The 21618-nt window shown below is 36.5% G+C and overlaps 2 protein-coding genes across 3 annotated transcripts; both read left to right on the top strand.

Annotated features, from left to right (window-relative positions):
- Positions 1-3516: 3516 nt before the first annotated feature.
- On the top strand, positions 3517-3961 carry LOC112091033 (uncharacterized mitochondrial protein AtMg00810-like). Its single transcript, XM_024163721.1, has 2 exons — positions 3517-3678; positions 3767-3961. The coding sequence occupies exons 1-2, from the start codon at positions 3517-3519 to the stop codon at positions 3959-3961; spliced, it is 357 nt and encodes a 118-aa protein (XP_024019489.1).
- A 13891-nt stretch (positions 3962-17852) lies between these two features.
- On the top strand, positions 17853-21550 carry LOC21400544 (BES1/BZR1 homolog protein 4). Of its 2 annotated transcripts, XM_024163686.1 has the most exons (3): positions 17854-18497; positions 20348-21110; positions 21256-21549. In XM_024163686.1, the coding sequence occupies exons 1-2, from the start codon at positions 18282-18284 to the stop codon at positions 21104-21106; spliced, it is 975 nt and encodes a 324-aa protein (XP_024019454.1). In that variant the 5' UTR covers positions 17854-18281; the 3' UTR covers positions 21107-21110; positions 21256-21549. The 2 variants fall into 2 exon arrangements, with proteins under 2 accessions (XP_024019453.1, XP_024019454.1); XM_024163685.1 differs by having other exon boundaries at positions 17853-18497; positions 20348-21550.
- Positions 21551-21618: the final 68 nt, after the last annotated feature.

Raw genomic sequence — 21618 nt, 5'->3', positions numbered from 1 at the left:
CACCAATGATCCAAAATACAGGCAGTGGCGTTCAGAAAATTCCATGGTGACTGCCTGGCTAATCAACTCGATGGACCCCGTTGTTGGAAAGCCCTTCATGTCTTGCCGACGGCCCGTGATGTCTGGGAGGCAGTCCGGGAAACTTATTCCGATTTGGACAACCACTCACAATTGTTCGAATTAAACATTCGAATGTGGAAGATGCAACAGGGTGACTGTGACGTAACAGCCTACTATAATGATATGATGACAGTTTGGCAGGAATTAGATATGTTTGAAGATGAACAATGGGAAAATTCGAATGACAGTGCTCGGTACAAAAAGAAGATTGAGAGAGGCTGGGTATTTGTGTTCTTGGCTGGTTTGAATAAAGAACTTGATGAGGTTCGAGGACATATATTAGGGAAAAGACCCTTGCCAACGTAAGAGAAGTGTTTGCAGAAGTGCGTAGAGAAGAAGCACGGCGGCAAGTGATGTTGAAGAACATCGACGAACCAAAAATAGATGGTGAGGGATCTGCCCTTGTGGTTCGAGGCACGCATTCAGAAGGAGACATGCGTGGAGGTAAGCAGAGGCCTTGGTGTGACCATTGTAGGAAGGCGTGGCATACTCGGGAGAATTGTTGGAAACTACACGGGAAACCAGCAAACTGGAAGAAAAGACCCGGCAGTGACACCAAGTCAGGGGGAGATGTCCGCGCATTCCAAGCAAACCGCACGGATCCAGAGCAGGAATCTCCATCAGCGCCCTTTCCTTTTCAAAGGAACAGATAGAGCACCTACATAAAATGTTTCAGTCCCAATCTTTAAGAAATTCTAACTCATCTTGTTCTCTAGCACAAGCAGGTAACTCTTTCATTGCAGCCATTGCGTGTACCAAGTATAATGGCTCCTGGATATTAGATTCAGGTGCTACCGATCATATGATCGGTACTTCGCAATTCTTTTCTTCATATACACCTTGTGCAGGGAAACAAAGAGTTAAAATTGCAGATGGCTCCTTTGCTACTGTTGCTAGGAAAGGAACAGTTACATTTCCCCTTCTCTAATTCTTAAGTATGTTCTTCATGTTCCCCATTTGTCATATAACCTCTTGTGTATCAGTAAATTGACTCTTGATCATAATTGTCAAGTTAATTTTTGGTCTTCTCATTGTGAATTTCAGGATTTAACCTCGGGGAAGATGATTGGGGGTGCTAAACTGGATAGCGATCTCCTACCTCTTCAATAATGGATCTACTTTTGGAAGACAAGATCAGCAGACATGTTTCAATTCTATTTCTATTTCTAGTGGCAGTAAGATTATGTTATGGCATTATTGATTAGGACATCTAAAAGTTCAATATTTAAAGCATTTGTTACCCAAGTTATTCATGAATAAAAATCCTTCTGTTTTTCGATGCGAATCTTGTGAATTAGCAAAACATCATCGTGCTGTTTTTCCATCTCAACCATATAAAAAATCAAAACCATTTACCATGATTCATAGTGATATTTGGGGTCCTTCTAGAGTGCTAACCTTTTTTGAAAAACGCTGGTTTGTTACTTTTATTGATGATCACACTAGAGTCACTTGGGTCTTCCTTTTAAAAGAAAAATCCGTGCTGAAACCGTGTTTAAAAATTTTTATAATATGGTTCAAACACAATTTCAGACTCAGATTAAAATTTTTCAAAGTGATAATGGAAAAGAATTTTTTAACAATGTGTTAGGGAATTTTTTTGCCGGAAAAGGGATTGTACACCAAAGTTCTTGTAATAATACACCTCAATAGAACGGGGTGGCTGGCTGAAAGGAAAAAAAGACATCTCCTTGAAGTTGTTAGAGCTATACGTTTTAAAACTAAGGTTCCTAAGTACCTTTGGGGAGAAGCAGTTTTAACAGCCACTTATTTGATTAATAGGCTGCCTACAAGAATTTTGAACTTTAAAACACCAATTAAGGTTTTCACTGAATGTTTTCCCACCACTCAACTAACAACAGATATTCCCTTAAAAATTTTTAGAAGTGTGGCTTTTGTTCATAATCATGATCCTAGACGTTCTAAGCTTGATCCAAAAGCACATAAGTGTATTTTTGTAGGCTATCCTACAAATCAGAGAGGGTATAAATGTTTTGACCCGGTTTCCAAAAAAATGTTTGTTTCTATGGATGTCACATTTTTTGAAGGACAATCCTACTACAGCAATTCCCATCTTCAGGGGGAGAACACTAGTGAAGATGATTTTCTAAATGGTTCAATGTTTGAGTTTACTCAAGATGATGTTTCCCACAAACAATTACCCAAAGAGAATGGTATGGAAAATACAAAGTCAATGGAAAATACAAAGTCAGTGGAAACAAATGAATTAAATGTTGAAAATATTGAATCTACCAATGAACAACCTATGGTAATACCATCTTAGAATCAAAATACTGAAACAACAGAGATGTGTGCGAAACGGTTTAAAGGTCTTGTTTATTCAAAGGAGTACCAAGCGCAGAAAAGAAGAGGCCATATCTCGTAGCACCACCAAGAGTCTAATCAGAGGTTAGATCATGAAATTCATTATGACTCTTCAATAGTACTTGTTTATAATCCTCCAGGTAATTCTGAGTCAAACCATTCTAGTCAGCTTGATCTTCCCATTGCTCTTAGGAAAAGTGTTAGGTCTTGTACAAAACATCCGTTGTCAAATTTTGTGTCTTACAAAAGTATTTCACCCTCATATCGTGCCTTTATCTCACAAGTGTCAAGTGTGGTTATTCCTAATAGTGTCCAGGAGGCTCTAAATGTTCCTGAGTGGAAAGAAGCGATCCTTGAGGACATGAGAACTCTAGAGAACAATGCTACTTGGGAGAAAGTGGATCTGCCAGATGAGAAGACAGTTGTTGGCTGTAAATGGGTATTTACCGTGAAGTACAACTCAGATGGATCTTTGGAAAGATACAAGGCTCACCTTGTGGCTAAAGGCTTCACTCAGACATATGGAGTGGACTACTCAGAGACTTTTCTCCAGTGGCAAAGCTAAATACAGTTCGGGTACTCTTGTCTATTGCTGCTAATCTTGATTGGCCTCTGAATCAACTGGATGTGAAGAATGCCTTTTTGAATGGAGACTTAGAGGAAGAAGTCTATATGGAACCTCCACCAGGCTTTACTGAGAAGTTTGGAACCAAGGTGTGCAAACTAAAGAGGTCTCTATATGGTCTTAAACAGTCTCCCAGAGCTTGGTTTGAGAGATTTACAAAGTTTGTTAAGAACCAAGGATATACACAGGGACAATCGGATCACACTCTCTTTACAAAGAAATCTACCAAAGACAAGGTGTCTATCTTGATTGTCTATGTGGATGATATAATTCTGACTGGAGATGATTTAGAAGATGATTAGACTGAAGCAGAGCCTAGCCAAGGAATTTGAGATTAAAGATCTAGGCCAACTAAAATACTTACTTGGAATGGAAGTGGCAAGATCAAAAAGGGGCATTGTGGTGTCGCAGCGGAAGTATATTCTAAATTTTTGAGAGAAACTGGAATGAGTGGTTGCAAACCTTCGGATACTCCAATAGAAACTAATGCTAAACTTGGAGATGTAAAAGATGGTGTTCCAGTAGGCACAGGGAGATACCAAAGATTGGTTGGAAGATTAATCTACTTGTCACATACACGTCCTGACATCGCTTTCGCTGTGAGCATGGTAAGTCAGTTTATGCATTCCCCATATGAAGAACATCTGGAAGCTGTGTTTCGAATTCTTCGTTATCTGAAAAGCACACCCGAAAAAGGACTCTTCTTCAAGAAAAATGAGGAGAGGAATTGAGGTGTATACAGATGCTGATTGGGCAGGTTCGATCATTGATAGAAGGTCAACATCAGGCTACCGTACATTTCTATGGGGCAATTTAGTCACTTGGAGAAGCAAGAAGCAAAGTGTAGTCGCTAGAAGTAGGGCTGAGGCAGAATTCAGATCAATGGCTTAAGGAGTATGTGAGGTTCTTTGGCTAAAAAGTGTTTTGGAAGAGCTTAAGAGACTAATAAGTTTTCCTATGAAGTTGTATTGTGACAACAAAGCGGCCATCAGTATTGCTCATAATCCAGTTCTACATGACAGGACGAAACATGTTGAGATTGATAGACACTTTATAAAAGAAAAGAAGGAATAATTTGTACTCCATTTGTACCCACCACACAGCAAGTTGCAGGCGTTCTGACTAAGGGTCTGGTGAGACAGCCATTCGAATTTCAAGTGAGCAAGTTGGGCATGATGGATATCTTTGCACCAACTTGAGGGGGAGTGTCGGTAAATTAGGAATGTTAGGTTAGGATTTGATTTTTGAATGAATTAGGAAAGAATAAAGTAATAGAATAAAATCCCTGATTATAAGGGATCCTACGGTTAGTAGGAAAGAATAAAGTAATAGAATAAAATCCCTGATTATAAGGGATCCTAGGGCCCGTGTATGCTCTTCTTTTCTATTTAAATGTGTTATTTTCTCTGGGATGAAAAAGATGAATCAGAGAGTAATTCTCTCGTTCCTGCCTTTGTGATTTTCTATAGTATTAAACAATAAGGGGTTTGCCGGGGAGTAGAATTGGAGATACAAGGCTTTAGGGTGGTGGAGGATTTCTTCCCATTTGAGCTGGGAAGTGCAGATGTGGTGTTGGGAGTGACTTGGTTGCGTTAGTTAGGAGAGGTGAGGGCGGATTGGTCCCGATTTACTATGAAGTTTAAGGTGGGGGAATGAGTGGGTGAATTGGACGGGAGACCCTTTGATATGCTACACACCGGTAAGCTTGCGCTCGATGGCTCGATCTTTAGGGCCACACCAAGTAGGGGTGCTACTAGAGGTTTGTGAAATTATGGGAGAGGGAATGGAAGGGGCTGCCACAGCAACACCGAAGGAATTACAAGGGGAGTTGGCAGCGTTTGGGGGAGTTTTTGAGGACGTTAAGGGGCTGCCCCCAAAGAGAGCCCGAGATCACCGTATTGTGCTGAAGGAGGGGGCGAACCCCCCTAACGTTCAACCCTGTCGCTATCCACATTTCTAGAAGGGGGAAATTGAGCGCTTGGTGGCAGACATGTTAGCCTTGGGGACCATTCGGCCTAGTTGTAGCCCGTATTCGAGTTCGGTTCTCTTGGTGAAAAAAAAGGATGGTAGTTCGCGCTTTTGTGTGGATTATCGGGCCTTGAACCAGGTGACGGTCCCGGATAAGTTTCCCATTCCAGTGATTGACGAACTTCTTGATGAGCTCCACGGGGCACAAGTGTTTTCGAAGTTGGACTTGCTGGCCGGGTACCATCAAATTCGGGTCCTCGAGAGTGATGTTGAAAAGACGGCCTTCCGGGCGCACGAGGGCCATTATGAGTTCTTGGTGATGCCATTCGGCCTCACTAACGCCTCGGCGACATTCCAAGCACTTATGAACTCGGTATTTCGACCTTACCTTCACTGATTTGTCCTCGTGTTCTTTGATGATATTTTAGTGTATAGCAAAAACTTGGAGGAGCATCGGGAGCATTTATCTAGGGTGTTGGAGATTTTGGAGAAAGAAAAGCTCTATGCCAACAAGAAGAAGTGTGTCTTTGGCCGGACAAGTGTGGAGTACCTTGGTCATATAATTTCAGGAGAAGGGGTAGTGGTGGACCCCTCCAAAGTCACGGCTATCACTTCTTGGCCCGCACCACGGAATGTGGGAGATGTGTGTGGATTCTTAGGCCTCACCGGTTATTACCGACGTTTTGTTAGGGGTTATGGGGAATTGGCACGTCCCCTTACCAATTTGCTCAAGAAGGGAGGTTTTGAATGGGATGATTCGGCGGCGCAAGCCTTCGCGGTCCTTAAAGGAGCCATGATTACACTTCCGGTGCTGGCTATGCCGGATTTCACCAAGCCATTTGTAGTGGAAACGGATGCGTCGGGGGTTGGACTTAGGGTGGTTCTCATGCAGGAAGGCCGGCCTATCGCTTTCTTCAGTAAAGCGCTCGCGGAGGCAAGCCGGATGAAGTCGGTATATGAGCGGGACTTGATGGCGGTGGTGTTTGCTATTCAGAAGTGGCGCCACTACTTGTTGGGCCAACACTTTGTGGTTCGCTCCGACCAACAAAGTCTCCGGTTTCTCATGGATCAACGGATGCTTCCACCGGAACAGTTACGTTAGGTTACAAAGCTTTTGGGCTATGATTTTGAGGTCCAATTTAAACCAAGGGCCTCAAATAGGGTGGCGGATGCTTTGTCCAGGTGGGGAAAGGAGCAAACCATGCACTTAGCGGCCATTTCCGTACCACACTTGGTGGAGTTGGCGGATGTGAGACGGGGGTAGCGAGCCGATGAGTGGTCTTCGGGGTTGATAGCCAAGTTGCAAGGCGGGGAAATAGTACATGAGGGGTTTAGCTTGAAGGAGGGGTTGTTGCTTTACAAGGACAGGGTGTTCTTGCCTCGATCATCTCCTTGGATCCTTCGCTTGTTGCATGAGTTCCATGATTTAGTGGTGGGCGGTCATTCGGGTTTTTTTTCGCACCTACAAAAGAGTGGCAAGTAACCTGTTTTGGCCGGGAATGAAGGAAGAGATTCGGGATTATGTGGCCTGTTGTGTGATGTGCCAAAAGGCCAAGAGTAAAGCAATGACTCTTGCGGGACTCTTGCAACCACTCCTGGTCCCGAACCAAATTTGGGAGGATATTTTGATGGATTTCATCGGTGGGCTGCCTAAGTCAGAAGGCTGGGATACCATCTTGTGGTGGTTGATAGATTGTCCAAGTATGCCCATTTTTGCTCCCTTACACATCCTTTCTCGGCGAAATCAATGGCTGAGTTATTTGCCCGAGCGGTTGTTCGGCCTCATGGGGTTTCCCGCTCGATCGTTAGTGACTGTGATCCCATATTCATGAGTTCCGTTTGGCGTGAGCTGTTTAAGCTCCAAGGAACCAAGCTACACACTAGCTCCTCCTACCACCCTGAATCGGATGGCCAAACCGAGGTGGTGAACCGTTGCTTAGAGACTTATTTGCGGTGCTTCGCTTGCGCGAAACCGAAATTGTGGCTGAAATTCCTTCCATGGGCGGAGTATTGGTTCAACACCACCTACAATGCTTCCACTAAGCATACCCCTTTCCGCATCGTCTATGGCCGGAACCCCCCGGTGTTATACCGGTTCCAAGACACCCCTTCCTTAGATGCTGAGGTCGACAAGCAGATGCGACTTCGAAATGCTATGTTGGATGAGCTCAAGGAACAACTAGAGAAGGCGCAACAAAGCATGAAAAAGTTTGCGGATGCTCACCGCCGCGACGTTCAGTTCACGCAGGGAGATCTTGTCCTTCTTAAGCTGCGGCCCTACAGGCTGAAATCATTGGCAAGGAAGCTCAACGAGAAGTTAGCACCACGCTACTATGGCCCCTTCATGGTCGTTGAAAAGATTGGAAGTGTGGCCTACCATCTCACGCTACCGGAGGATGTGCGCATCCACCCGGTGTTCAACGTCTCTCAACTTAAGGCATTCAGGGGAGACTCGCCAGCCGCTCACCCCCTACCGCCACACCTCTCGGAGGAGCTCGAACTTCTGGTCCGGCCCACAGCCATCTTGCGTGCACGTCGGGCTCAAGGGGGAGGGCCACAAGACATGGACTTGCTCGTCCAATGGGAAGGACTGCCGGAGTGGGAGGCAACATGGGAGCCCCTGGCCGCCCTCCACCAACAGTTCCCCGACTTCAACCTTGGGGACAAGGTTGATCTTGAGGGTGGGGTACTGTTAGGCCCTTACCGTAGCATGTTTACACTAGGAGGGGCAGAAGGGGAAGAAAACATAGAGTTAGAGGGCTGGGAGCAAATACTGAAAGTAGCTAGGAGTGCTGACGTGGACAATTCTTTTCAGGGGGTATTAGGTGCTGGAACTTAGGCTTTGGGGGCAGCTAGCCATTTTTGTATGTGTGTGTAAGGTGTTGTTGCCGGATATTGGCGTGGGAGTGCCGGAGAGCTCAAAATCTCCGATCTATCGTTTACCTTTGCAATTTCAGTGTACTCGGATGCTCATAGTTGGTTATACTCGGATGCTTATAGTTGGTTATCTAATAAAATCTCCACTGATTTCCTCTCAATTCCTCGCTATTTCTATGTGTGAGTGTGTGGAATTAGTGTTTGGCTGGATATTGAGCTAGGTACTCAACACAATCCTCCCCTAACAAGCCGATTTTGCTAGGTTGAGTTAGTCTCAATATCCTTTGATTCTTGTAAAAATGTTTTTAAGATTCATGTACATATTTGTTGTTCTTTTTCATGTTTTAAACTTGATTACCAGATGGCTGTCAGGCAGTGAATTGAAAAATGTGGCACTCATTGGATGCCCTTCCCTTGCCAAGAAGAGTATTTTTGCTGCCAAAAGGCTTCGAAAATTTTTTCAAGTTCAAGAAGACACTGTAAGTCAAATCCACCATTAGCTTCTTCAGAATCGTGTAAACTAATTTCACTGTTACTATCGAATAGAAATGTTTTGCTCTTTTTTTTGTTCTTTTCTTTTTCATTTTTCTACCTTTTTGTTGTTATCAGGTTTGTAGTAAATGTGCCTTGAAGCAATCGTGCAAGTTTGTGAATCAGAATGTGTGGAAAACCGACACCAAGAAACTGATTCTTAGTGATGTTCTGAACGTAATCATTTTATATGCTATGGACTCCGTGCCTCCTCAGCTGGTTGTGCCCGATGAGATGAAGGCTTCAATTAGCCGATTGCTAAACCAGGTTGTAAAGCTAAGTGAAACCACTTCACGAAGTCCCTTGAATAATTAGGGCAACAGGTAATTGAGGTTTTGTCTCACTCCGAATGTTGTGTAACATTTCCTCTCTTTTCATTTGATTTTTTTGCCTATAAAATATGCCTCAATATGTACAGAACCAGGGATGAACACTGCAACAGAGCGTAGTCAAACCTTGTAGCTACTGCTTACTAGCAGAGGCGTACACGAGTTCAGGATTTGAGGTCTAAGATAATGACTTTATGCTCGAGAATCTTCGTTTTTCGTATTGATTGATGCTCGCCACAAAGAAGTTTCACGCAAGAACGCTGAATGTGGGCTTTCGTTGATGGCTGTGGTGATGGCAATGGGATTAAATTCCATCCAAGATTTTTGCATATGGCTTGCTCCTGTCAGAATTCCAAAGATGAACATGCTTCCGCATATCGGTTTGCTTCGTCCTCATACTTGTTGATTTTGCTGTTCATGCAAATTACAGTAGTGAATTAAACACCATATTTGGTCATTCTTTCTTTCTGCTCCATTTAATCACAAATTTTAAGATGAAATAGAACAATTAATCTGTAGTTCTAGATGGTAATTTGGATTTGATTAAAGTGATTAGATCAAAGCACAACATTACTTGTTCACTGCATTGCGTATGAATGAGATGATCAAATTAACTCAAGTCATCTCACTAGACTTTTTAAGATAATTTAACTGTATTTATCTATTTGAGATGTGACTTTATATGAGAACTTTTTACTATAGTAAAAAAGTTAGATGTGACTGTTTCTAAGAGTTTTTTACTGTAGCAAACTCGAATCAGTAAAATAAACTGAGTCTTAATTTGTTTCTCGCCATGATTCAAATTAATGTCACTTTCAAGTAGCATATATATATATATATATATATATTCCCTTCTCAATCGACTAAAACATCTTTATTTATTTATTTTTTTTCCTATAAAAGAAAACATATTTCTTCATAATCAAAGTATTTTTGCAACTAAAAACGTAAGCTGGAATTTTAATGTTGCGAGGTGTAATATTTTTTTCTTTTTTTATATTGAAATAACATTTTTAAAAATTTATGTCTAAAATTAAAAATATTTTTATTTTTATTTTTATATAAAAAATAAAATTATTTTAAAATAAATTTTAAACGCGCCTTTTAACTCTCTCTCCTTTCTCCGTGATCTACGGACTATGATCTCTGTCATTCAAGAGTATCCTTCTTTAAGACTTTCGTACCCTTTGAACGTCTTACTTTTCAAATTCTTTTCCATTGGCATCATTTGTGAGTTGAAATAAGGAAAGTATGGTCTTGCAAAAGAAGGATACTTAATTTAATTGTTTTCAAGGTAGGAACAAAATGCAATCAGTCAATTGTTTTGCATGCCACTAGTGTTGGTGTGATCCTAAGGAGGTTAGCTCAGATACTTAATTTAATTTTATTCTTTTTATTATTTTTTTAAAGAGACAAGAATAGTAGAAATTCTCTTATTAAACAACAAAAGGAGGATACTTACACATTCTATTTCACATTTCTATTTATTTAGAAAAAGCAAACACAAAAAAAAAAAAAAAAAAAAAAAAAAAAAAAAAAAAAAAAAAAAACACGTAATAAGATCTAAAGATAAGGGTATTTTATGCATTTGCTCCTGAACTTGTACAATTTTAACAAATTACCCCTTAAACTTTTAATTTTAACAAATTACCCTCTTAATTTATAAAATTATTACAATATGCCTCATTTTTACGGTGCTTGTGTTAAATTAGTGTCGAACAACCACGTTTGACGAAAAATTACAACATCTCAATTCAAATGTAATGCAAATATTTTAATTTCTCAACTTTTAATCCCTTAAATCTTAACAAACAAACAAAAAATTGAAGTAAATTTTATAAAATGGGACACATTGTAACAATTTTACAAGTTTAAAATGTTGATTGTTAAAATTAAAAATTAAAGAGATAATTTATTAAACAACAATAAATTCGAGGGATAATTGTACTAAAAAGCTAAATTTAATAGGAGGGACAGAAATCAGAGAAGGTTAATAATAAGAGGCAGGAGTAGTAAATTTGGAGGAGCCAAGGGTAGGCAAGTCCTTTTCTTTTCTCATCCTTCCGAAATTCTTTCCACCATTAACATACCCTGTTTCCTTGCAATACCTCTTTTATCTTTATTTTTTCCTACTTTTTTTTAACCAAAACACACTTTTAATCTGTTTTTCTCGCCATGATTTAAATTAATGTCACTTTCAAGTAGCATATATATATATATATATATCAGCCCGTGAAAAGATCCATTTGCCTTAAAATCCATTTTTATGAATAAAATTCCTCTCTCAATCGACTGAAACATCTTTATTTATTTATTTTTTTTCCTATAAAAGAAAACATATTTCTTCATAATCAAAGTATTTTTGCAACTAAAAACGTAAGCTGGAATTTTAATGTTGCGAGGTGTAATATTTTTTTTCTTTTTACGCCCCCTTGTCCTTATTTCATGTCTATACTCACTTATTATCTAGACAAATTTTGAAGTTTTGCCATCGGAATGGAAACCTTGAATCTGTATCAATATAATAGAAATGCGAAAGTGCTCCACTGTTTCAACTAAAACGACACCGTTTTGATCCAAAGTGTACTCTCTACTTTTTTATAAGTCTATCCCCCTTTTTTTTTTCTTTACCCTAAACTTATTTTTTCATTTTAGACTTTTTTATCCTTTATTTTTAATTTTTGTCCTGAAATTTTATTTTAATTTTTCTTTTGGTTTTTTTCCGTAAAACTTATTTATTTTTTTTATTTTTGACATCTTTTTATTTTTACCCTGGAGCTTAGTTCTTTTTTAAAATTTTATTTATTTCTTCATTTTATTCATTTTTAGCCTTTTTTTATTATTTTTGTCCTAATATCTTATTCTTTCTTCTTTATTTTGGTTTATTTTTCTCTAAACTTATCTATTTCTTCATTCTGATCATTTTTCGATCTTTTTTTTTTACTTTCATTCTGAAAACATTTTTTTTTTCATTTTGGTTATTTCTTACCCTTCTTATTTTTGTCTTGAAATTTCATTTTTTTTTCTTTTGTTACTTTTTCCCTAAATATTTTTTTTTCTTCATTTTAATCCTTTTTGTGACCTTTTTTATTTATTTCTAGCTTGAAATTGTATTTTATTTTTTGTTTTGGTTTTTTTTTTATCCTAAAATTTATTTATTTTATTATTTTGATCGCTTTTTACTCCTTTTTATTTTTGCCCTGGAGCTTTTATTTTTTCTGTTTTGGTTCTTGTTACCTTAAAATTTATTTATTTTTTCATTTGTCTTCTTTTTACCTTTTTTTTTTTTTACTTCTTACCTTAAAAGTTTTGTTTTGTTTTTTTTCATTTTTCTCCTCTTTAGGATTTTATATTTAAATTTTATATGTTTAATAATAACACCATAAATAAAATTTAAAACACAAACTACTTTCCACATAAAGTTCAGCCAGTAATAAATACGTATTGAAATATGAGTAGCAAAAATACATATTGGAATATATGGATAAAAGCCATCAGAATCGCACGTGTGTATTAAGAGACGACCAAAGTCTCTCTCTCTCTCTATTGAAATTTCTCGTTTGTTGTCTTGTCTTTCCCACGTTTTTAAGAGAGAGAAAGAGAAGTAAAAGCCGTTCCGCATCCAAACAAAGGAGAGGGAGACATGTGCTGACTGGTCTTTACCGCCGCTTTTGCACGTGCTTGTGTTCTTTTGGGCTTTGTTGACGCTCAATCACTACTCATACGCGCATCGCTAGACGCGTGAGGGGTTACCGTTTTCATATGGATAAGCTCACGGTAACTCCGTAATCCGAAACTTTATAGCATATATCTATATATCTATTTAGTTCGTTAGTTTAAATTTTTAATTTAAATTTAAATATGATTTTATATGAAAATTTTTTATTATAGTATAAAAGTTAGACGTGACTGTTTTTAAAAATTTTTTACTGTAGTAAAATTCGAATTCTAAACTCAAATCGATAAAATAAACGAGACTTTTAAATTTTAAAATCTTCAATTTTATCTCATATATTTTACATTAATTTCATTTAACCGTCTCTATTAAAATGTATGTTAAAAATATACAGAAACAAAATTAGTGCAACCACGTTCATTTTAATGAGATTTTTTATTAAAAAATGAAGAAAAAAAATCATATAGTCACACTTAATGCTTATTTTTTATTTTAATTTTAACAAAATTATAATAAAAAGGACTAAATAGGACCAAAACAAAATTCAAGATGCATAATGTGAGTTTTTAAAGTTTAAAACTATGAAAAATCGAAAATGACATTAACGTTTTAGAATGCACCAGTAAAATTAACTCTATTTCAAATGATTAATTTTGTATACGAGCTATGGGTCGTATGTTGTGCTTTTGTTTATTTAAAAGGGATATAAACCCTTCCGTCACATAAAACCATTCAAAACACTCAATTCTTTTTAGATTATTTTAAGAGCTTTCGTAACTAATTGTAACTTTAGAAATACGCTCGAATTATTGATTTTATATTAACTTGCACTCCGATCGTTCTAAAATGATCATTTTACTCTCTTAATTATAAAAAAGTAAAAAAAATAAATCATCTATTTCGTCCAAATCTATCTATAAGACAAATTAAGTGATGACATAGCATGATCAAAACGAGTTAATGAATGTGTGTGATTGGATAAAATTGTCTTGAATGGATCAAAATTTCCCAATCAAACCTAATTAAAATTGAAAAAGACATTATTAAAAGGTAAAAACAATCTCGATAAAATAATTTAAAGATTAGACACACACAACTTCCTCTCAACACCTACCCAAGGCATGGACGGTGGTGCAAGTCCCCTCGTCCCTACCACCGTGAGCCGCCACGAACTTTCCACCGTAGATGGGGGTGTGGGGAAGTTGCATTAGTTTTTTTATTGACTTTTTTTTATTATTTTTGTATTTTTTTGTTACAATTTATTTAATAATTTATCTTTTTTATAATTTAATTAAGATTTAAAAGGAAAATTTAAATATGACCAAGAAATTTTACCAAATCACCTTTCACTGGTCCATTTGGAATTTGTCATATTAGCCGTCTCATTAGTTTTATAGATAGATTTGGACATCCCGTGTTTTTTGAACATTTTTATGTAGTGCCATTTTTCTTAAAGAAAAAATTACGAGCTAAACTGACATAAGAATCATAATTCGGAGTATTTATGAAATTAAAATAGTGCCAGTTGGATAGAAGCAGCATTCACAATAATCTTATGTAGTTGAGATTGGGATAATTAGGAAATTAATCCCATTTCATAGTAAACATTATTTTTGTTTAATTGGAGAAGAATGTCTACATTATATATATATATATATAAAGTGTTGCATCCAGATTACAAAATATGTTTCATATTGTTGACAATAAAAATTAGTCAACTTAGAATTTTTCTCACTACAAATAATTGACGCGTAGAATAATCAATAAGACTTGCAGAAAAATTTTAAAAAAAGACACAAAATTTATAGATGTTTAATTGGTGTAATGTATACATCCTTCGCAGAGCTCTGGTGTTGGTTTTTTTTTTTTTTTTTTTTTTTTTTTTTTTTTTTTTTTTTTTTTTTTGTAACTTAAAATATCGAGATATATGTAGTTATAAGCACAGCCTAACATTCATTTTACCTGTGATTTTACCGTAAAGTAAAGAGTTTAAATTCTCCATCCCAAATTAAAAAAAAAAAAGTATGGAGACATCAATTCAAAAAAAAAAAAAAGAACAAATCAAGATATCTGTTTTTTTTTTTTTAAATATTGTTTTTGTTCTAATAAAATCATAATAATTTATGTATTTAGCACCTGTCAAAATTTTTTTTTGATACAATATAAGGTCTATAGCTCACACTTTACTTAAAAATTAAAACCATAACTTCGAATTCTAATGGACACATACGCACACTCACAAATCCAATCACTTAAGTTACCATCAAATGACATATCTATTAAATTTTTGTAAGTTACAACACTAAAATTTAGTTTTTTTTTTTTTGGCTGAGAATTTAATTTGGCAGTTGAATTCATTTGTTGCTTTTTAGCAAATAGTAGAGTTATCATTTTACAACAGAGTATTTAGTAACAGTCAATAAAGAAATGCACGCGCTCCGTGGTAGTTTTTTTTTTAATTATTATTATTCGAAAAAAAAGAGAAAAACTCAGGAAAAAAGGATAATTACATTGTTGTACCTTAAATTTTTATTTTTATATAATTATTTTAAATTTTAAATTGCACTATGCACTTTCAGATAATTCGCAATTGAAATTCAATAAATGATAGGTGAAATTCAATAAATGAGTGCTATCTTGGGAATCCTTTGTTCGTTTCAAGAAATAAATCCACGGATTTCAGCTTTCTAAAGGAAAAGCTTTGGAAGAGACTGAAAGGCTGGAAAACAATCAACTGGTAGTTTATTTATTCGAATTTTTAATTTAAATTAAGATATAATTTTATGTGAAAATTTTTTATTATAATAAAAAAAATTAAATGTGATTATTTTTAAAAACTTTTTATTATAACAAAACTCGATTTTTGATCTCGTCTGGTTAGGAATGGCTGATGCCTTGTGTGCTTGGGCCAGAATCTCATCTTTCTCTGGCCAAGTTTCACTAGGGGACGTCCCCCCTCTTTGGTGACCAAATTTTCTAAGGATATTCCCTGATTCTCCTGCTTTCAATAAAAGAATTTATGCAACAAAAAAAAAAAGATGGTAAGTGTTATTCAATTGAAAATCAATAGATGATATAGGTGTTATTCTCACGTCTCAATTCGTCAATATTATCTACTAATTAGTTATTAGATCTTAATTCTTAGTAAATTTTAAAGTTAGGTATTATCTAACAAATGATTAATCTCATTGGTGTATCCGAACTTTGAGCTTATTCCTATTTTGCTTCTTCAATTTTGAAAATTTTCACTTTACTTTTTGAATTTTAAATTTGTCCCATTTAAGCCTTTTTGTAAGAATTTATGTTAAAATTAGACGGAAAAAGAGAGATTTAAGGCCTATTTAGTTCGTTAATTTTATGTGAGAGTTTTTTACTGTAACAAAAAATTAGATGTTACTGTTTATGAGAGCTTTTTACTGTAGCAAAACTTGAATTATAAACTCGAATCGGTGAAATGAACGAGACCTTAATTATAAGTATGTGGTTTTTTTCTTTGTTTTTAAAAGAAATTGAAGCAAAAAACATATGATTGCATTACTGCATTATTCTATTTTTTATTTGTTTTTATTATAAATTACAATAGAATAGATTAAATAAAAATAATTTAAAATTTAAAAAGTAAAATAAGAATTAATAGATAAATTAGACATTATTCTTTTAAAGTTTAAAAGTACTAATGATAATAATTCTTCATCAAAATTAAAAATTTAGTATACATTATCCTGAAAAAAAAAAACAAAAACAAGTTTTTTTAGTGTAACGGCAATTTACTTAAAAAAAAAAAAAAGGGAAAAGAGTTCAAACTTGGAACATAGAAAGGGGCCCACGTGGCAAAGCTGGGGCGTGCGCTCACGTGAAAAGAAAAGTAGCCGAGCCCGCATCACCCAATTCCTGGTCTTACACGTGCGCCGAACTCCGGCACGTGGGAGACTTCCTCTCTCTCTCGGATGGACATTAAGGTCTTGTTTATTTTGTATATTTAAATTTTTAATTCGAACTGAAATGTGATATTTTTTTAAAATTTTTTATTATAATAAAAAAAATTAAATATAATATTTTTTAAAAATTTTTTATTATAAAAATTTAAAATTAAAAATTTAAATGGTGAAATAAAGGAGGTTAGAAACAGAAAGACATGAATATAAAATAAAGAAAAATGATATTTTATCTCTTATTCACATCAGCAGCGGACTTGTAATCCCATCCGAATGAACAGGATGCTCTAAAATAAAATAAAAAAGAGAGAAAATTCCATTGTCGCATCACGTTTGAACACGTGTCCCTCACAGACGTCACATTTTGATCACAGTGACGGTTAGAGAAGAAGGGACGGTCAGATTCAGATATCACGAATCCCGTAACGGTCTTTTAACGTGTTGAAATGTGGAGGGACTTTTTGATGTGTCCGAAATACCCTTCGGAAATTTATCATTCGCGTGAAGTGGGTCCCTTTCTGCTTTTGGATTTTGGGTCAACTTAAGCATGTTTAGCTACAGAAAAAATGTCCCGCTTTAGGATAATATTTTGTTATTATTATTCGGTGGTGGTGGTTTTTTTTTTTTTTTTTTTTTTGTTGCTTGCAAAATTAATACATATTTAGGTGTTGTACTAGTAATCATCATCTAATTGCGATTATGGTTTATCTTTTTTCTTTTATTTGCTAAAAGATTTTGATTTTAGGACCCGTTTAATTCGCTGATTTAAGTTTTTAATTTGTGTTGAAAAGTAATTTTATGTGAAAATTTTTTATTTTATTTGCTAAAAGATTTTGATTTTAGGACCCGTTTAATTCGCTGATTTGAGTTTTTAATTTGTGTTGAAAAGTAATTTTATGTGAAAATTTTTTACTGTAATAAAAAAGTTAAATGTGACTATTTTTAAAATTTTTTTACTGTAATAAAACTCAATTTGACAATATAAACGGAGCTCTTTTTCTTTGTTATAGCCACAACTATTAGTAATACAGAATACAAATTTGTCAAACACACATATATACAAAAGAAGCATAAAACATATTACAAATAGTAACCACGTTGTATGATAAATAAGATAATTTTGTTTGTTTACAAATATCGAGTTGGTTTTTTTTTTTTATTCATCTAAGAAAATAAGAGAATTTGTGGATAGAACTCCTCAACAAATACCAAAGTTGTTAGTTTTACGTTTTGTTATGTTTTAATAATATATTTTATATTGGCTAATTCAGCAAAAAAGAAAATATTGGCTAAAATTTTCGTTACACTATCATGAAGGAGATCAGTAATGCATGAAGGACAATTTTGACAAAACAAAAGTGCACTTTACCCCTCATAATAATCCACGTTTATTCACCTGTAAAAGGATAAAAAGCCTAAAATCTCTCTCCGTCTTGTAGTGGCAGAATCGTAAAATAAGGAAAGCATGTGGGCAAACAGTAATCCTCAACACAATAAGCTCGTCGTCTCCACATGCCCCTGCTACTTCTACCCAGTCGCGTCACTTTAGTTTTTACTCTTCCCTCTCTCTCTATCATTTTGCCGGGATTTCATCAATTTCAATACCACTTCCGCCACCATCGCCGGTTTTCAGGCGAATTGCCCCCGTGATCCGGTCCGAGGACATAAACCCGACCCGATTATGCATAGATCTGATCCGCTATCTAATTTCCGAGCTAACGATACCTGAAAAATTCTCTCTTCTCTCCCAAACGGTGTCGTTTCCGCTCCGATTCTCTCTTCTTCTGATTTGCGAAACTACGGTGTCGTTTCGCCAACTCCGTGCAGCAGGGGATTTGTGAGGTTTTTAGAGAGAAAAAGAAGAAGGAGAGAGAGGGGGGGGAGAGGAAGAGGGGATGACGTCGGGAACTCGGCTTCCGACATGGAAGGAGAGAGAGAACAACAAGAAGCGAGAGAGGCGACGGAGGGCCATAGCGGCGAAGATCTTCGCCGGTCTGAGAATGTACGGGAACTACAAGCTCCCGAAACACTGCGACAACAATGAGGTCCTCAAAGCCCTCTGCAATGAGGCCGGATGGACTGTCGAACCCGATGGAACCACTTATCGGAAGGTAAGATTTCTGCTTCTCAGCTCTCCTGTGCTTTAACCTTACTTTCTTAATTGATTGCGGATTTCCAATTTTTATGTTGGTGATCGTCAATATGAGCTTAATTTGTTACGAATTGCCATTCTACATATGATTTTCAGATTATTTCAGCAAAAATATATAATTAAAATTTTCAGATTATTTCAGCAAAAATATATAATTAAAATTTTCAGATTAGTGTTCAGATGATTTTCAGCAAATGCATGTTTAGTGGTTTTTTTCCTCCTAAATTTCAAGGCCAGAAATTGCCGCATGTTAGCAGTAGCGGAACGGTGCAAGTTAGCCGTGCGCTGTTGGATTTCGCTAACATGCGCTGGGATGAGTGGCGCGAGGCAGTTGCTTTGCAATACTGGGGCTAGGATTTTTCCTTTTTTTTTTTTTTTGGGCCTTTTTTGTTCTTTTGTTAACTGATAGCAACAAATGGGGGTCAGATTTTACTGCTGTTTTTTTTGTTCCTTTTCTCTTCTTTTTTGCTTTTTCACCTTCTCTCACCAAGGTACTTTAGATCTAGTGAGGTGGTATATAAATATTGCTCTTCTTTTTTTGCCTTTCGTTTCTTTTAGTCGCTTTTACGCGTGAAAGAAAACACACAAGATTCTCCTCGCTGCTTCTTTTTCTAGTCTCAGAGCCCTGTAACCACGTAGATCTCGAGGAGACGAAGATACCCTTCCTAGAACAGCCAATTGGGTTTTGGGATTTCGAGAATTCAGAAGGGTACTTTTGCCAGTTTGGTGTTGTTTCTTCTTTTTCCGCTTACCCTTTTCAGTGCCACAGATTTTAGTCTGTGCAAAACCTTTTACTTTTATTCAACAATGCAGAGCCTTTCTTGGTTACTGCTAAATTTTCCATTTGGGAGATCCTTTTTCTCATGGTTCCCGTGATTTCTTTTCTTGTTGAGTTTGAGTCCATTTAATTTGTTTATGGTGTATTCTGAACCAATCATAGTCTGTGCATTCAATAACTACTGTTTGTGTTGTTACAAAAAACTAAAGGGTATTTTGGTAATTTGATTATTGGAATGCACTAGCTGATTTTATTTTATTTTATTTTTCCTCCCTGAAAAATGAAGTCGCAGTTGGTAATCCCCTGAGAATGCTTTTGTGAACCAAGTCCAGTTTTTAGTTAGAGAATCTGGAAAATCATAATCAGAGTTAGCAACATAGTAGTTTGATGGATAATGCTGGTCCTTAAATGCAAAAAGATTGAATTTTATGTACACAGTTAAATGGATTTATTATGAATAGTAATGTTGAGATATTGTCATGTTCCGTGCGTAATGCATCCAATTGGTGAAGTGGCAAATACATGATTTTTACTCAATTGTCAGTCATACTCATTTGCTTTACAAATGCAAAAAGTAGCAAAAATATATTCATATACATTGCCAAAAATTGCAAATACTTTATGTACTCAAGAAAATGTAAACATATTCTTTCACAAAAAGAAAAAGAAAATATAACTGTAAGTCTGTAATTGTTGTTGAGAGTTCTCTAAATAATGTTTCAATATATTTGGCATGAAATTTTAGAATTTGTAACTTCAAGCAATACTAAACTTGTCAATATTATGTATTTATCATCCACAAAGCATCTTCACATGCCTAAAGAATTGAATAGCCATTCTCATTGTTACAGGCTTGCAGCATGTGAGAGGTATCATGGTTCTCCTGTCTGTGTGTGATTATTAGCAAATTGCTTTTAAAGACCTTCTAGTTTAGTTTTTGGTGGAAATTTTTTGACAGTGCGGGTTATCCTTAAAATAAACGAGGCTTTGAATTATTAATTGCGTGAATAATCATCTTTAGATGCATACAGGGATGCAAGCCTGCTGAATGCATGGAAGTGGCGGGTGGATCTGCAGCAGCGAGCCCATGTTCATCGTACCACCCAAGTCCCTGTGCCTCCTATAATCCAAGTCCTGGCTCCTCTTCCTTCCCTAGCCCAGCATCATCTTCCTATGTTGCTAACCCAAATGGTGATGGTAGTTCCCTTATCCCATGGCTAAAAAATCTCTCCTCGGCATCTTCATCCGCCTCCTCTTCAAAACTGCCTCATCTCTATATTCACAGTGGTTCCATCAGTGCTCCTGTTACACCCCCATTGAGCTCCCCAACTGCCCGAACACCAAGAATCAAAACTGATTGGGATGAAAATTCTACCCGCCCACTCTGGGGTGGGCAGCACTGCTCCTTCCTGCCATCATCTACTCCACCAAGTCCCGGTCGTCAAGTTGTTGATCCAGAATGGTTTGCTGGTATCCGGCTTCCCCAGACAGGGCCAACTTCTCCAACATTCAGCCTTGTTTCTGCAAACCCATTTGGTTTCAAGGATGAGGTTATGGCTGGGGGTGGATCCCGCATGTGGACTCCTGGGCAAAGCGGGACATGCTCTCCTGCCATTGCTGCAGGCTCCGATCACACTGCTGATATTCCAATGGCTGAGGTGATATCCGATGAATTTGCATTTGGAAGCCATGCAACCGGGTTGGTTAAGCCTTGGGAGGGCGAGAGGATCCACGAAGAGTGTGGATCAGATGATCTGGAGCTCACTCTTGGTAGCTCAAGAACCAGATGAGTTGGTATAAAAATTGGATTATCTGCATTAATTGATTTAGTTGCAACTTAGTTTAATCATGTTGAATTGCAGGTAAAAGAATTGTACAAGTAGAAAGATCAGCTGGTGTTATATAAACTCTCACTCCTTGTTTGTGCTGTTTAACGCAGAGAGTAACGAAGATGTCAAGGTGAGCACAAACGGTTGGGCCCTTTTTCCATTTTTTTTTTTTATCCCTCTCTTTTTGCTATTTAATTTTTATTTGTTCCTGATTTATATATATAATTAGTTGAAGGTGTGGGGTGGTTTTACAACCCTTTTGTCATTGTCTATTTGAACCTAAATTTTAATGGAAAGGACTCTCATACATGTATGGATTGATTGCCTTTCATTTTTGTTTGCCATTGCAAGTAACAATCAGTGAGCCAAGAGAACAGAGAGTGTAACTTCGTAGCAAAAAAAAAAAAAAAAAAAAAAAAAAAAAAAAAAAAAAAGAGGAAGAGAGAGAGAGAGAGAGAGAGAGAGAGAGAACA

This window comes from Morus notabilis, unplaced genomic scaffold (assembly GCF_000414095.1).
Source record: "Morus notabilis unplaced genomic scaffold, ASM41409v2 Scaffold243, whole genome shotgun sequence".
NCBI classification, from domain to species: domain Eukaryota; kingdom Viridiplantae; phylum Streptophyta; class Magnoliopsida; order Rosales; family Moraceae; genus Morus; species Morus notabilis.
This window is presented reverse-complemented; position numbering and strand designations above follow the sequence as displayed.